General features: G+C 51.3%; 4 protein-coding genes across 4 annotated transcripts; 2 read left to right on the plus strand and 2 right to left on the minus strand.

Annotated features, from left to right (window-relative positions):
* Window positions 1-762: 762 nt before the first annotated feature.
* Window positions 763-2,358, plus strand: PSV08DRAFT_365789 (uncharacterized protein; the record flags this gene model as incomplete). Its single annotated transcript, XM_014225585.1, has 5 exons — window positions 763-777; window positions 834-972; window positions 1,030-1,307; window positions 1,423-1,805; window positions 1,873-2,358. 5 exons carry the CDS (start codon window positions 763-765, stop codon window positions 2,318-2,320), a joined length of 1,263 nt encoding a protein of 420 aa, XP_014081060.1. The 3' UTR covers window positions 2,321-2,358.
* Window positions 2,359-3,483: 1,125 nt separating this feature from the next.
* PSV08DRAFT_333005 (uncharacterized protein) lies at window positions 3,484-4,535 on the minus strand. The gene is made up of 2 exons (XM_014225587.1): window positions 4,178-4,535; window positions 3,484-4,115 (listed from the first exon to the last, which is right to left on the minus strand). The coding sequence occupies exons 1-2, from the start codon at window positions 4,508-4,510 to the stop codon at window positions 3,654-3,656; spliced, it is 795 nt and encodes a 264-aa protein (XP_014081062.1). The 5' UTR covers window positions 4,511-4,535; the 3' UTR covers window positions 3,484-3,653.
* A 428-nt stretch (window positions 4,536-4,963) lies between these two features.
* On the plus strand, window positions 4,964-12,061 carry PSV08DRAFT_365791 (uncharacterized protein; the record flags this gene model as incomplete). Its single annotated transcript, XM_066093101.1, has 3 exons — window positions 4,964-5,255; window positions 5,310-9,865; window positions 9,917-12,061. 3 exons carry the CDS (start codon window positions 4,964-4,966, stop codon window positions 11,729-11,731), a joined length of 6,663 nt encoding a protein of 2,220 aa, XP_065948141.1. The 3' UTR covers window positions 11,732-12,061.
* Window positions 12,062-12,064: 3 nt separating this feature from the next.
* PSV08DRAFT_16671 (uncharacterized protein) lies at window positions 12,065-14,187 on the minus strand. The gene is made up of 2 exons (XM_014225589.2): window positions 13,499-14,187; window positions 12,065-13,445 (listed from the first exon to the last, which is right to left on the minus strand). The coding sequence occupies exons 1-2, from the start codon at window positions 14,119-14,121 to the stop codon at window positions 12,116-12,118; spliced, it is 1,953 nt and encodes a 650-aa protein (XP_014081064.1). The 5' UTR covers window positions 14,122-14,187; the 3' UTR covers window positions 12,065-12,115.
* Window positions 14,188-16,497: the final 2,310 nt, after the last annotated feature.

Genomic DNA, 16,497 nt, shown 5'->3' on the forward strand with positions numbered 1-16,497 from the left:
GAGCGAAAAAAAAATAAAATAAATCCCAACGGCAACGCCATTATAGTTCGGTCTAGGCTGCATGCTTACGAAAGGCATAAGAGCTAGAGGTGCAAGGACTTGGCAAATGGCGACTCATCCTCGCACACCATCCTTTCAACGGCTGAAACCTACCTACGATTGGCGACATGTTCGAGGTAAAACAAGTAGCAAGAATGTGCTGAAGTGACAGTATGTTTGTGCTCGCGATGACGAATAGTTCGGGAGTGGGACAGACTTGTGCCAAGGCACCAAGACATATGCTAAGGCGCCACATCTGACAGGTACTACTACTAGACCATGCATGTACGCCTCGTATCGCTGAGCAGAAATCGACAAGGACAAGGATTAAGTCAGCGGGAGCTGGTAAGCCACCAGCTATTTGCGGCCCCTGGGAATCTCAATTTTCCAGATGGGACATGGAGTGAACAAGGATGGCCATGGAGGTCTGCCTTTAGTCGTGTGTCAATCTATTTGTGCGACGCGGTTTGGACTCCACACGAACAGAACCCTTTCATATGTAATTGTAGGGAAGGGCTACCTTGTGTGTTCAGATCGATCAATCTTCTTGCTCTTGCGGTTGATTCGAAGCTCGTCACGAGTATTCCATGTTACAACATCCCATCAGTCAGCCGACCTGACCACTTCGGCAAATAGGTACTGGTTATGAAGCCTCATGGGATCCTGAAATATGTTTGCGTCAACTTCGCGTTGTTCGTTTGGACGGTTTCCTGTCAACAGCAGATGCCGGTGTGCGCAGTAAGTGACATCTTTCTCTGTCTGAGTGGCTGCCAAGTACTAAATCGGGGACAAAGACGGAATGCTACGAATCGAGCATCACCACGCAGACTACCTGCACGCCAGCAAATGTAACCTGCATATGCGTAGACCAGAAATATCTTGATACTACCAACAAATGTATCCAGTCATCATGCACCATAAGAGAATCTTTGGGTTTGTCCAAGATAGCCCCCCCGTCCACTCCAACAACACACTAACAAAACCCCCCAGTTGCTCAAAACATCACAGCAACCCTCTGCGGCCGCCCCATACGTGACAGGACGGGCATATCCCCAATCATAACCGGAGTCTCTGGCGGTGCCGCGCTGTTCTCCGTAGCGGCCCGGTGCTACATCGTAGGCAAAGGCTTCGCCCTCAACGACTTTTTCGCTGTGCTCGCCTTCATCAGCGCTATCCCCCTAGGCGTAATGCAATTCCTCAAGTCAGATGCCGGTAATGGAAAAGACACTTGGACCGTTACTCCTGAGAACATTACTCTAATCATGAAAGTATGTGAAGCTGCGTTTTGTCTCCCCCAAACACTCTTTGCCCTGTTAAAGGGGGCGCTCAAAGAATGGCCGGAATTTAGGGAAAAAGTTAAACATTGGTAGCTGATATGTACAGTATACGTGGATAGCCGAGCTATCATACTCGCTCGTGCTCCCTCTGACAAAAATGTCGTTTGTCGCCTGCTGCCTGCGCATCTTTCCCAGCAGCTCGTTTCGCTGGCGCGCTAACATCGTAATGGCGCTGTGCGTTGCCTACGGCGTCGTCTTCACCGTCATCACAACCTTCAAATGCACGCCCATCGACTACACATGGACGAGCTGGGACGGCCAACACAAGGGGACCTGCATCGACTTCCACGTCTTCGCCGCCTCGGCCGCAGCCGTCAACATCACTATTGAGATTATGGTGCTCGCACTCCCGATTCCCGAGTTGCTGAAACTAGCAATGAGTTTGCGGAGTAAACTTTACATCATTGCGATGTTTAGCGTTGGCGTTTTGTAAGTCTTTCCCCCTCCCTAAAACATACTTTTGCGTAAGTCGGACATGGCTAATAAGAGCATATAGCACACTAATCGTCGCCATCATCCGCCTCAAATCCCTCGTCCTCTTCGACAACTCCCCAAACCCAACCTGGGACGACGTCCCCACGGCCTACTGGTCCACCCTCGAAGCCTTCGTCGGCATCTTCTGCATCTGCATGCCCGCCCTCCGCCGCTTCCTCATCCTAACCTTCCCCCGCTTTTTTGCCTCGACGCAGCAGAACTCGCGGTACAATTTATACGAGGACGGGCCTGCGCTGCCGAATCGCATCTCGCAGGCTCCACCGAAGGACTCGAAACCTATTAGTCTGGCGTCCGGGGGAAGGTTTGGGCTGGAGACGGAGGTGCGTACGACGGTTGTGGAGACGCCCGGGGAGAGCAGGGAGAATTTGAAGGAGGATGATGATGATGAGAGGGTTATGCTGGCTGATATGGGGAGTGCGAAGAGAGAAGGGAAGATAGTTTGGGGGTGAAGAGAACGTTAGTGATACGAATGATGGTTATGATACGTGAAAAATGGTATATTTTTGACCTTACGCCTTAACTCTTGACGAATTACACTTCGAGTTGGTCTACACTACGAACGTTTAGTCAATGTATTTTTTTTCTTACCAGAAAACTGACGTCATTGTAGCGGTTCTATGGATAAATCGACGCCCAGAGGTGGGAGAAAGTGTAGGCTGGCTGTGTAAAAAATCTCCAGCGTATTGCTATCCAATCAATACTCAGCAAGCCACCATCCGTCTCCACACCGATACCTTTTCTTTCATCCCCATTTCCAAGCAATGGCGTGGGACCGGTCAAGGCCATGTGGGAGAGTGGATTGGTTGACTAAGCTACCATGCTGCACGGAAGCTGCATAGAAGGGGGCAGAATCAAAAGCGCGCTTGCCTGATTGAGCCATAACACATACTAACTGCATAGAGCCAAAGGGGTTGTATGGTTGGGCGCACTGCTTGGCATTCTTGGTATTGCCATACAAGGATTGATGAGATAAATATGAGCTGCTAATTTTCTTCCACACGGTAAAATTCTTCTCTTTAGAACTTACATTGGGAGTTGAGATATCCGGTGTCGATATACGAAAACTATGGGCAAACTATTAGATATAGTAAAGGGTTACACCAAGGCAATGAATTGCTGTGACTGGCGTGCATGCTGGCAGGCTGTCCTGGACTGGAAGGTCTGGAAGGTATTGAGTGATAAGATGAATGCGGGTAAGCTTGTTATAGATACTATAACAGCATTGGGAGGTGCACACATACTCACTGATTGGATTAAATATGAGCCAGCACGTTGGCCGATATGTGTTTTGGTCTTTGCGTTCATCATGTTGCTTCTGTATTGGGAACACATCTACGGAAAAAAGCGTTCTGGAAATGATCAAGGTATTCTACACTCTATTTTATGCGGGGGTTGTACTAATAGGCATGTAAAGCAGGTGATCTAGAAAATGGAATCCCAATGGCTGAACTTGCAATTGGTTGAACGGGAATGAGAACATGTGGAGTGGACACGACTGCCTGCAGAATTGGATGCGGGGACGCGTTTGCAGAAGCTCTTGGCGAATCCTTGAGCAAAAAGAATTGGACAACAAATTTCTTTGAGTAATCTGGAGTTCTGGTGGTCTCATAGATTTCAATTAAACAACATTTTCTTGTATTCGGTCTATAATAGGCTTACCTAGTGAAGCCTACCATGTGTATCGTACAAGTTCAGCGAAAAGCAGACCAACTTCGTTAGAGGCCGTTTTCCATAATTATGTAAAGCAGAAACTAAACGCCGCGCTATGCAAAATCAAACAGTCTACTTTCTCATGCCAGAGAAATCCTTCAGAATGCCAATCATGTGCGTGTTTGTCTGTTTGCCACCACGGCGAGGGCCCTTCTTCTTTTTTGTCGTGGGGGCAGCGACAATGACCTTTGCTTGGGTAGCGGCTGTCATCTTGTTGGCCAAAAGCACCTTGCGCAGCTCCTCTGGATTGTCGGGGACCTGGACCGAATGCCATGTTTTTGCAAATACTGGGTCCATGGGGAGCATCAGAGAAGGGTCATTGGCCCAGACCGTCTTGGGAACACCATCCTTGGCTCGTCGCACCAACACCTCATTCTTCTCTTCCATCTTGGTAATGTCTTCGGCCACATTGGACCAGCCGTCCTTCAAGTCCTTGATCTGCAAGCCTAAGGCCGACTTCTGCGTCTGGAAGTGGCCCTTGAGCTGGGCACGATTATGAATGTCCAGTTTGCTCTTGTACTTGTACCTCTCGTTCTACATGCAAAGATACAAGGTCAGTATCAACGGAAGACACTATGTCTGCATGCACTACGAACCTGCGAGTCCCATGAAATCCGGTTGCCTTGGTTGTCGGCACGCATTAGCTGGCGCAACTGCTGGCGCTGGATGTGGCCAGGCGGGATGTTGAGGTATTCCATAATGTCTTCAAAACTATGCCATTTATCCTTGCGCTCGCGCAGAAAATCGTTGACATAGGTGAGACGGGTGAAGACGTGCTCGCCGGTGCCCGTGTCCTGCGGCTGCGAGTAGACGACTGGAGGCGCACCATCAGCAGGACGCTTGCGCTTGGAGCCGCTTGCAGACGAAGTTGATGGCGTCGGCGAAGGTGCATTGGCTGCAGATGACGAGTTCGCTTTAAGGAAAGACATGGCTGTAGAAGGGCGACACGGGTAGGTGAAGGCTGGTGGATGGAAAAGGTGAAGGGACGGTTGACAAGTCAGCGGCGTGAATGGGGGCCAAGTGTGCAGCGTCTAGCTAAAGAGTCGCACAGCGATTATGGCGGAGTCGGAGTGTATTGAAGTGAGCGTGGGCGTGTATGTGGGTGCGAGTGGGTGCAAGGCGAAGGTGAAGGTGAAGGTCCAGGCAGCGGAGACAAAGGAAGACAAGACGCGGGCATGAGCGCATGCAGGACTAGCCCCTGGCCCATGCGCCGCCTTGTCGTCAAAGCACTGCTGGCTCGCGACTTTAGAGAACAAGGCGCCGTTTCTTGTTCGCGTCAAACATCCCCATCGCCGTCTCTCGTTTGTCTGCAGTTCTTGTCCACCACCCCAGGACTGCTGTCGATAATGCGCCGAGACGTGCGATAAACTACAACATACACCATGGCGGCCGCAACATTCGACGTTGGCTACCTGGCCGCGTCGTATTCCGTCCCCGAGACGACGCTGCAGTCGCTCCTATCCGAACCCACCGTAGAGCTTGTCCAAACACTGCTCACTCAGATCGAAGTCAAGGCGCGCGCCTATGATGATCTCCAGTCAGAGAAGATCCGCATTGATGTCGAACTCGAGGCCGCTGTACAGGCTGGCGAGCAACGCGCGCGAAGCTTGAAGGCCACAGCAGAGAAGGCACAGAAAGAAGCTGAAGAGCTCAAGGAGAAGCTCTCACACGAAGGTATGATGTTTTACAGCCAGTTTGGCGCTACCTGTACTCACATTGTGTGTACAGAACATGCCAGACAAGAGGCAGAGACAGCGCTACACAATCTGCAGGCCGTAACCAGCAGCTCCTCGTCTGAGACACAGGCGCTGGAATCGCGCATCAAGACACTCGAGGCCCACAACCGCGATGCAATGGCCATGCACGAGGCCAAGACGGCTGCACACGACCGCCTGGCCAAGGAGCTGTCTGAACTGCATGAGAAGTGGCTAGAGCTGCGCAAGCAGGCGTCCGCCCTGGAGCAGAAGAACCAGTCGCTCGAGAGCGATGCCACCAATGTCAAGTTCCGCGAGGCCAACCTGCAGCAGGAGATTGAGCAGCTGCGGAGCAACAACGACTGGTACACCACCGAACTCAAGACCCGCTCCGACGACCACAGCAAGTACCGCAAAGAGAAGAACGCCCAAATTGCCCAGCTCCAGCGCGACATTGCCGATGCCTCCGAGACGATTGATACCCTACGCCGCGCCGAAACCCTGCTCCGACAGCACATTGATGAACTCAAGAACAAGGCCGAGGAGGACCGCCTGCGCATCGAGGAACTCGAGAATGCCGCATCGACAGCCGAGGCCAACTTCCGCATCGAACTCGACGGCGCCCGACGATTGGCGGCATTACACCAGCAAAATAATGAGATGACCAAGAAGCGCCTGGAGCAGCTGCAGGCTGACAGCGAACGCATCCAGGAAGATGCTGCTAACGAGATTGGCCAGCTACAGGCCGATGTTGAGCTCGAACGCAATAGGGCTGCTGAAGCCGAAGCCCGCACGGCCGAGCTGGAGACGCTCGTGGAAACTCTCAAGAGCGATAACTCTGACCTTCGAAGCTCGGTTCGCGTCCCTGCAACGCCTCGTCACGGCATGAGCATGAACGGAGGCTTCAGCACGCCGGGAAGGGCTGCATCACCTGCTGTCTTCTCTCCTGGCGGCTCCCAGCTCAGGGCTGATGCCTCCAAGACCCAGTTGCTGATTGAAAACAACGATCTCAAGAAGGAGCTCCGCAAAGTCCGGGAAAAGCACGAGGAACAGAGCAGCATTCTCAATGAGATGCTTCAAGAACTCGAACGCCGACAGCCTGAATTCGACGAGCTTCGTCGCCAAAACGACGCACTCATTGAGCAGAACAACGACATTTCGACTCTTCTCGAAGAAGCCATCGCTGAGCGCGAGGCAGCTCAACGGGATTCTCGCAAGGCACTGGGTGATCTCGAGGGCGTCCAGAATGAGTGCGCGCTACTTCAGCGTCAAGTTCAGGACACGACGATCCAGTTGCGCTCGCTTCTATGGCGACGTGAAGCTGAAGAGAATGGTATCGCCAGCCTCCCTGAGGATCAGCAAAAGTTTATCCTCGAAACCGTCAACAAGAACGAACTACCGGACGATCTATTGCCCGATGATTCGCCGACACACAACATGATCACCAAGCATCTTGTGCTCTACAAGAACGTAGTTGAGATTCAACAGCAGAATGCCGAACTTTTACGCACCATTCGACAAGTAGGCGACGAACAGGAGAAGCAAGAGGCTCGCATGGCTTCCGAACAGTACCAAAAGGACATTGATGAACTTGGTCGTCTACGCTCCGTAGTCGCCGAGAAGGAGGAAGAGATCAAATCTCTCCATGTACGCTCACAGACTCTGAAGACAGAGCGCGACATGTACAGTCGCATCGTGAGTGGCCGTGGCCAGTTGCCTTCTCACTCGCAGTCAACCTCCATCTTCGCACAGTCGGTACCAGCGACAGGAGGGTTCTTGCAGCTAGAGAACGGCTCCCAGTCTCGCGAGATTCCGGAATACAGCAAGCTTATCAAGGATCTTCAATCTCACATTGACTTGCTGAAGGAGGAGAGTGCTACCGACCGTGCCACGCTTAAGTCACAAGTCGACACGTTGACCAAGGATAACTCCCAGCTCCAGAGCGAGAAGCTCCGATTCGAGTCACAGGTACGACGTGAGCAGGACAGGTATGCTCGTCTCGAGGGTAGCATCAAACTGCTCCAATCAGAGAAGGACTCCCTCCAGGAGCGCTACAACAAGGTCCAGGCCACCATGGCCCAGCAGGATGATAGGCTTGTTAAGGCTACTCAAAATGCGGCTGAGGCTGAAGCCCGCCTCCAGAGCCTGCAGGGTGAGATGGTTCAGCTCAAGGCATCACAGCAGATGTCTGCAACAATCGAAGCGCGCCTCAAGGAGAGGAACCAAGAATTGGTCACCGAACGTGACCGCCTGAGCAACATGGTTTCCTCGATTCAGAGTCTGCGTAATGAAGCTGAACTGGCCACTGCCGAAAGCCGACGCGAACTTCAAAACACGGTCGACAAGCTTCGAGCTGACCTCCAGACTGCCGAACGCAAATTGGAGGATGAGATTGCGGAGCACAAAAAGGTTATCCAAATGCGGGACTACGAGCGCACCGAAGCGCAGCGAAGGATCGACGATCTTATCGCCGCTCGTAACAGTGCTGAACTCAAGTCTGCGACCGCCGACTCGACTCGTCAACAACTCGAGCAGCGCGTCAAGGATCTCCAAAACCAACTTCAACTGGCTGAAGAGCGCGTACAGGCCCTCCAACCACGATCTGCTTCGCAGGCCAATGGCTCTAACGAAGAGGAATCAGTCAGTCGTGAAGAAGAACTTACTGCAGAAGTTGCAGAACTCAAACGCAAGATTGAACGCAAGGAGGAAGAACTGGAAGCTGTCACTGCTCAAATTGCCGGTTTCCAGGAAATTGCACAGGATGCAGAGAACCGACTGCAGAACTTTGTGGAGGCTCACGAGAAACTTCAGGAGCAGATCAACCTGGCACAGCAGGAGAAGGATGCTGTCATTAGCGATTTACAACAGCGGGTTGAAGACATCTCTTCTGAGCTTGCCACCAGCAGCACCGAGCTTACGCAACTCCGAGGACAGCATGAGCAGGATACTTTGGTACTCCGACAGGAGAAGGAAGCTCTCGAGTCAGAGATCACCCGACTTAAGAACGATGTTGCCGATTACAAGGCTGAGGCCGAGAACCAGATGCAGTACGTCAAGACACAGGCCGATATCGCCGAGCGCGCCCAAAAGGACTACGAGCACGAGTTCCAGAAGCACGCCGAGAGTATGGAGAGACTACGTGAACTACGGGAGCAGCACAACCAACTGCAGACTGAGATTACAGAGTTCAAGACGCAAGCTGAAGCGGCGCGTACGACATTGGAGCAGAGCCAAGAGCACTGGAAGTCAACAGAAGCCCGGTACGAAGAGCAGATTGCAGAAGCCAAACGTCGTCATGACGACTTGAAGCAATACAACCAAACATTGCTCAAGCAGTTCGACGAGTACAAGGAGCAGATCAACAGCTTGAAGAACGAACGTGGTGCAATAGCAGCGGCCGGCGATGCGGGCACTACCGAATCGGGCTCAAGCAATCTTCAGGACATCGAAACCTATCTCCGCCGCGAGAAGGAAATTCTAGAAGTACAATTGAACCTCAAGGTCCAGGAATCGAAGCGACTGGAGCAACAACTGACCCACGCCCAAACTCAACTCGACCAGACCCGGGAAAAGCTGCTGGAGGAACAAGCCAAGGCCTCTGGTTCACAGAGCAACTCCAGTCTCGCACACCTCAACAAAAACCTCGAGGAGCTCAATGTCTACCGCGAAAGCAACGCGACTCTACGAAGCGAGAATACTCGTTTGCAGAATTCGTTTGCTGAAAAGGCCAAGGCACTGGAGGCCCTTCAGAGTGAGCTTGAACCACTGCAGATTCGTGTTTCCGAACTCGAAGGAGAGCTTGAGCTCAAGGCCGGTCATCTCAAGGCTGTTGAAGAAGACCGAGACCGTTGGCAGAAGCGCCACCAGGATGTACTCCAGCGATATGACCGTATCGACCCCAAGGAACTTGAGGATCTGAAGAAACAGATCGAGGACCACAAAGCTGAGCGTGATCAAGCATTGCAGCAAGCCTCTGGACTTAACGAGCAGATTACCGATCTCACTGCTAAACTAGAGAAGGCAGTGAGTGAAAAGGACGCCGAAGTCAAGTTCGCAAGGGATAGGTTCCAGAAGATCCACAACGAGCGTATGGGCAAGAAGAACGAGGAGATGAAGGCTATTGCTGCCGAGCGAGACGAAGCTCAGAAGTCAGTTGAGAACTTGAAGCAAGAACTTGAAGGCCTCAGGCAACAGCTCGCCAGTGCACAGACAGCAGGTACGGATGCTGGTCAAGCACAAGAGCGGATAGCAACACTGGAGAAAGAGCTGGAGCAAGCACGCGCGCAACTCGGAGTTGTCCAGCAAGAGCTCGAGGCGGTCAAGGCAGCTCGCGACGAAGCCATCGCTCAAGCGAACGCATCCTCGCAGCCAACTGGAAACGCAGATGCGGGTGAGGAAGGCCAGGTCAGTGAAGGGGATTCTACCGCATTGGCACAACAAATCTCGACACTGCAAAAGCAACTCGAGGAAGCTCAACAAAAGGCTGCCGAAGCTGAGAGCAGCCGATCCGCCGCCACCGACCAACTGTCTCACCTGCAAGCCCAATTGTCAGCCCAGATTGACAGCCTTGAGAGGCTCCAAAAGGAAACCGTGCGTTGCTCTAATTTAAATACCAAGGATCCAATACTGACGTTTGCACAGGCTGAGAAGAGCACAACCATTGATGAGCTTCGCCAGCAGTTCTCACAAGCACAGGCACAGGCACAAGCTCAAGACCCACAAACTGCACCAACTGCAGTACCAGCTGAGCCTAGTGACGATTCCGCTTCGCGTGCGGAGATTGAAAAACTCAAGGAAGAGCTTGCTGCAAAGGTGCAAGAGATTGATGATCTCAAAGCACAGCTTGCTACCGCGCAATCCAGCGAGCGTTCTTCAGGGGCTGATGCCAATGCGGACACTTCTCAGGATAGCAACGAAATTGCTGCAATCAAGGCCTCGCTTGACCAGCGCGAAGCCCAACTTAAGGAACTTGAGGCATCACTCAATGGTCGTGAAGGCGTCATTGCTAAGAAGGAGGGTAACCTAGAGAATCTGAGGAAGAAAGCCAACGAGCGCGTCTCAGCAATTAGAGCAGAGACGGACGCAGAGCTCGCCAGATTGAAGGGTGCTCATGAGGCCGAACTCGAACGATTACAGCAAGAGAAACAGATGGCCACTTCTAAGGAGACTTCCGAGGTATCGACAGAGCCTTTGCCTGAAGGCATGATCCATACAGAGGATCTCCCAAGACCCAGAGTGACGGACAGCCAACTTGCTCAATGGTTCCGAACTAACACTGGAGCGCTGAGAGTTGTCAAGGCTCAAATCCAAAACAACCTCAAAAAGGCAACAACTTCTAGGGACGAGACGATTGCTAAGCTGCGTCAAGAGATTGAACAAATCAACACGCAAAAGGCTATCGACGGCATCACAGGTATGAAGCAGGAGCAGGAGCAGGCGAAGCAAGCTGCCTCGAGCGAAGATGTGAACGCAATCAACGCTGCCTGGGAAGAGAAGCTTAAGGTGAAGCTACAAGAGAAGGAGACAAGCATGAACAAGACGTACGAGATGAAGTCGAGAGTCAAAGACTCGCAGCTCATGCTCGTACGAGCCAGGTTCAGCTACGTCGAGACGGCTGCGAAGGAAACACCGACCGAGGAGGTTGCAAAAGTTTATGCGATTGCAATGACTCAGAAGCCCAAGCCCGACAACAAGCCTGGCGCGCAGCCAGCTACTCCTGCGAAGCCAAATCTTGCACAAGCTCAGCTTCCAAACCAAGCGCCAAATGCATCAACGCCATCACAGGCCGGTGCAACGCCGGTGCAGCAACAGCAGGCAGCACCTTCAGTGAACAACACTCCTCAAGCCAATGGGGCTGACAACAATCCTGGAACCCAAGCACCTCAGCAATCGAACCCATTCCTTCAATCGGTCGGCCAGGGCAACACCATCAACCCGTTCATGCAAGGCGCAAACCAAATGGGCCGAGGCCTGCCTCAACCAGGCTTTGTCGCGCAAAATCAAGGTCAACAGCAACAGGGTCGCGGTCGTGGTGACGGCGTAGGAACCGGTCCACAAGCCATCCGCGGTGCCCTTCAATCTAACATTCCTCGTGGTGGCGGGACAGGCATCCCGCTACCTGGTGGTCGTGGTCGAGGCCAGCAGATGAACCAACAGCAGCCGCAAACCCAACTCCCAACCCAAGCTGCAGGCGCTTCACAGATTGGTCGTGGCGGCGGTCGAGGCGGTGGTCGCGGCCGCGGCAATGCCAGCCAACAGAACCAGAATCAAGCCTCACCAGGTCGGGGACTTAATCCCGGAGCTGCTGGCTTCCAACCTGCTGGCCAGGCTGCCCAGGCCGGCCGTGGCCAGAAGCGTAATGCAGAAGATGATAGCGAGGGCGCTACACGTGGTGGAAAGAGAGCACGAGGTGGACGTGGTGGAGCTGGCGGTGGAGCACCAGCTGCTGCTGAGTAGTAGCATCATTTACTGCTTTGTCAAGTGTACGTATACGAAAATTTAATGGGGAGGCGTAGGACGTACGACGCATCAACTGTCGTTTTCTTTTCCTTTTGTTTTCGCTGATTGTTTGTTCTTCGTCCTTCATCTTCGGGACAGTTAATGCTTTTTTGTCCGTTTGCTGAGTAGCAAGGAAAAAAAATGTGTATGTATACGGGTATTTCCCGAATGAGAAAGAAGATTGGGGGATTCTAAAATGAAAGCATAGCGTAGTGCAATGTGGTTATGTGTATTACTATATGGTACATAGCATATTTGACGGGCGTATACAAGGAACATGTTGATTCATATAACCAAATCTCTCATCTATATATCCAAGTGGTGCGTACACAATATCAAAACTCAATAAACAGCCTGCCCCTTCTTCAACGTCGTAACGCTATCCTCGGTGCCAAACCCAGCCCTATACATGCCCTTGGCCGCAACCTCATCCTCTGGCTCGAGGACCCCAAACCGCAGCCTCGCCCTGAGAATCTTCTCGCCCATGGGCGTAGCCCCCAGCGAATGGCCGCGTGTAAGCCGATCGAGATACCTACTCCGCGTCGCGGCCATGACCGCCGAAAAAGAATTATCATGGCACACGCCATTCAGCCATAGGGCCCTGAGCCCCAGCAGCACTGCGGCAAACGAACACACGATTGCAGCCCCATACGCGATCCACAGATTGCGCGGGGTATACTCATACATGTTGTAAAAAGTATAATAGCGAACGGGCACCTCTGCCTTCTTGGCCTCGTCGGTTTCCCAAAGCCTCTCGTTGCTAAAAAGACTGAGCGTTTGGTTGCGCGATAGCTCTTCGACCATGTCCGCGAGAGTGGTATTGGTACGCTGCGACATCCAGGCTTCCTGCGGCACGGTATTGCGTAGGTCTGGGAAATTTTGCTGGAGAAGCTCGAGAAGCGCGGTGTCTGGGATCATTGATTTGCCGGAAAAATAGCCGCCGGCTGCGCCGCCTTCGGTGAAGGCGCCGAAGAAGCCGTTGAGGATGGTAGAGAGGGCTCTGAACATTCTGCCTGTTACTTCTGTGTTGAGCGGTTCTTTGAATTCGTGCGAGACGTAGGTGACGGGTTGAGTGTCTTGGGCGCCAAAATCGCCAAATAGGGCGGTGAATTTTGTATTGTGTGTGGTGCAGGTTATGGTTTCGTTGCCCATTTGCATGAAAAAGGTGGGAATGTTGGAGTTGGTGCCGCAGTCGTCAAAGCGTTCACCTGCGACGCATTTGGCTACGTACGTGGTTACGTTCTCGGAGCCTGTGAGGCTGACGCCTGTGGTGTTGGCGGAAAAGGAGAGGTAGCGCATGTCGGCATCGGCGGAGAGGCTTTGGCCAGCTAGATCGAGGAGTTGGCGGATGGATTCTTTGCGGATGGCAGTGAAGTTCTGGAGATGGTCGCCGGTCGCGGGGGCACATTTTAGGGAGGGAGCGTCGAAGGAGTAGTTATAGGTTGCGTTGATGGGGAGGGTGCGGCGCATAGGGAGGATTTGCATGCTTGTGGCAGTGGCAATGGTCAAGCGGTGGAGTAGGGGTGAAGTGCCTTCACCAATGCCTTCACTTTTGTACAGGGCGGTGTCGTTGAGATTGAGGGTTGGGACTTTTGTGAATCGCTCTCTGTAAAGCTCAGCGCCAGTTACAGTAAGAGTGGAAGGCGGAATGAGAGCAGCGAGGGGTAGACACCTGTTTAATATATTGATATTACGCCTCTGAGTATACGTTTTTGTAGTACTTACCATGCAATCAATGCCATCAATGCCGGGATCTTTGCTCTGGCCCAGAACGAAGGATGAAGGAAAGATAAAAGATCGTGAGTAGCTGCAAAAACCGCATCAATCGTAGACACTGAATTGGCCTTGTGCCGGAGGTTGATCCACATGTGTTGCTTGTACGCTATGATAATCGCACCCGCTAGTAGTGTCTTTGTGACAAACGCAAATGCCGTTCCGTATCGGATGATCCAAACTTGAGAGGTATAGTCTTCATCTGCTCCTCGCACAGGACTACTGTCGAAGCGCAAGTAGAAGAGGTGGTGACCAATCGCCACTGCTACTCCGGAAATGAAGAGGGCAATCATCGAAATTGGCGTGTACAGAGATATCTTCCATTCTGCAGACTGTATTGTGTCTTCGTTGCTCTGGTGGTCGCTGGGGAAGGATATAGCCTGTGCTGTGGAAGTCGATGTATTTGTGTGAGGATGCAAATCATCTTCCTCGCTGATGCTTCTCCGTGCAGATGGGTGTCCATAGCCTTGATGACCTCCAGATGGTGTTTCGGACGGGATGTCTTCGAAAGAGAAACGGCTGTCGGAATTCCTTCTGGGAACTGCAGTGTACGAGGTAGCGTTATGTGAGGCCATTGTCGGCTTTCACACGGAACCGGGCAATGGAAGGCGTGAGGGGCAGGTGCGAAGTGAGCATCCAGGGCACCCTGCCGTTATGTACTGCTGTGTGTATTTTAAATAGATGATGGTACAAGCCACCAAACTAGCTCTTCTTGAGCGGTTACGCTACATGTTTGAGATCAGTGACTAGCCAATCAGACATCTTCAGGCGGGAACAAGGCGCCAGCACACGGAAGTGGAGGCCTAACGATCTTTGGGGGCCAAAATATGACGCAGCTCAATGCTGTCTTTCAAGTGACAGCGGTGAGTCGGGAGAGATGGAACACACATTTTCCTTTTCTTTCAGTGTTAGTACCAGCAAAAGAGAGGCTGCGCAGAAGTTTTGAAAGAGGGGGAGTTCAGGTAAAGCAAACTTTCGTGAGACCTAATCGTGAGCTAAGCTCCTATCCATGTGACCTTAGGCATGGAAAGAGCACAGCCCCATAACTCTTCTCTACAACATCAATATAAACCCTCGCAGTTCCACAGCATAAAATCCACCTACCTGAGTGCATGACAGGATAGAACAGTAAGGTCTAACCTTGGGCGACAAGTTTTACCATTCAAGAGTTTGCGATAGATAGAGGTGGATCTAGAGAATGTACAAAGATCTACTTAAGTCTTAAAGTCTCTACGGTTTAATCGTATCTGGTTTGCATATTATTACTTACATGCACAAAGATATCCAATCTACAAAGATGGACGCCAATATGTGACATGATCCAGAGCAGTTACTCTTGTAAGTGTAGCTATTATCTTAACGTGTGAATGGGAGAAGGAGATTCTTGGAATCATCGCGCAGACGGGAATTATGGGCCACGATAGAACAACCGACATGCTCTCACTAAATATGAAAGACCAAGATAATATACCAATTGACAACGCACGGATTAGTCAGATTGATTATGTTTTTAACACATGCATGACTCACTAAAAGATGGCTCAGGGCAACACGTGTAGCATTTCGTGCAGCCATATTAGCAACTGATTCCTTTTTTCTTGTCGTGGCAATTAGTAAAAACAACCGTTGTTGTCGAGGCAGGTGGCTAACAAGTTCGTATAAGCAAATCTGTTTACAAGATATCTAATACTGACCACAGCTTTGACTGCATACTACAATTGGTCCCTAGAGGGATTTTCGTGCACGAAGAAATGCGATCTAGACAGCTCTAAGAATTCTTACGCTTATTAGGTCCTGTTCGCTTCGTCGTTTTGTGTCTCCTCTTTATGACCGTTTTGGGTTTAGAGCTTCGATGGGTAAGAGCTAGTAGCTGTTTCTCGCTCCGATTCCCAGATGGAGCCCATATTAGGTTTATTGGACGGGAAGACGGAGGCGAACCGATCCTTGGCCGCGCACCCGTGCTTACATGTTAAGATTCCTCCAAATTTGATTCCCGACACTTGACTTGGACAAGGAAAGCTAGTTCTAGTGAGATGTAAAATGGTAAAGCCGATCTTATCGTTTCTGTCTGTCGAGTATTCAGGTATTAGCTAGCAAAGGCTAAGAAGGGTTGTTAAAAGTCTTGCACGACTAACACATGAGCACATTCTTGGAAACATCCATATACTCGTTGCCTGTAGTGTTACTCTGGACATACTCCCCCGCTCTACAGCATCCTAAATCGTTGGTAGCAGTTCAACCGCAAGCATTCTAGGTTATCCCCTTGATTTAACTCAATGCAATGGCATTGATAAGGACCAAAGTTTCCGCATAATTAAGAGTAAAAGCGGCATCAGATCACACGCATGAGAAACTTCTCTAGGTAAAGCCGTTCGTGTAAGCCGTAGCGGAATGCCAGCGTCTCCCTCCGTGGCTATTGTACCCGTTGCTTGATACAATGGGCGCAACGGAACGGAAGAGAGGTAAGCCGGAAACTTTGTTTGTCATATGACAATGTGTCTAGGTTGGAAGAAGTAAGCAAAGTAATCACAAGCAGAGTAAGCACGCGCCGAGACGAGCGCACCTTCCTAACGGCTCTGTGGACGCTGCCGCGCTGCCAAGTAGTTTAGCAAGTAGGATTGATAGACTGCGGACAAATTGCTTATCAAAATTTTTATTCACTATTGTGGTCACTTTGGGATGGTCTATGGTAAGCATGTCTTTCTGTCGGTCGTGGCATTGTAGCAAAACACACTTCCTAGACGTGACCTAAGTGCCCTGTGCACAAAGTCTATAATGCTGACATTGCTCTCTGCGAACCAGGATATGCTCACTAAAACCTTGCAAGGATTATAAGTACGGAAGTATGATTACGTGTAGGGTACTTATATGGTCCAAAACTATGGTCTCTAAAGTTATGAGATGCTCTAACCACGAGATGACGTAGACAACATAATTACTGCTGGCAGGGG

The sequence above is a fragment of the Bipolaris maydis genome, assembly GCF_028858645.1.
Source record: "Bipolaris maydis strain C4 unplaced genomic scaffold PSV08scaffold_15, whole genome shotgun sequence".
NCBI lineage: Eukaryota > Fungi > Ascomycota > Dothideomycetes > Pleosporales > Pleosporaceae > Bipolaris > Bipolaris maydis.

Excerpts from the sequence above, each read along its gene's own strand:
- PSV08DRAFT_333005 (XM_014225587.1), bottom strand. The coding sequence starts at position 4,510 with ATGTCTTTCCTTAAAGCGAACTCGTCATCTGCAGCCAATGCACCTTCG. Across the intron at positions 4,116-4,177 it reads GGATTTCATGGGACTCGCAG|AACGAGAGGTACAAGTACAA; the intron begins GTTCGTAGTGCA and ends CTTTGCATGTAG.
- PSV08DRAFT_16671 (XM_014225589.2), bottom strand. The coding sequence starts at position 14,121 with ATGGCCTCACATAACGCTACCTCGTACACTGCAGTTCCCAGAAGGAAT. Across the intron at positions 13,446-13,498 it reads TTGATGGCATTGATTGCATG|GTGTCTACCCCTCGCTGCTC; the intron begins GTAAGTACTACA and ends TATATTAAACAG.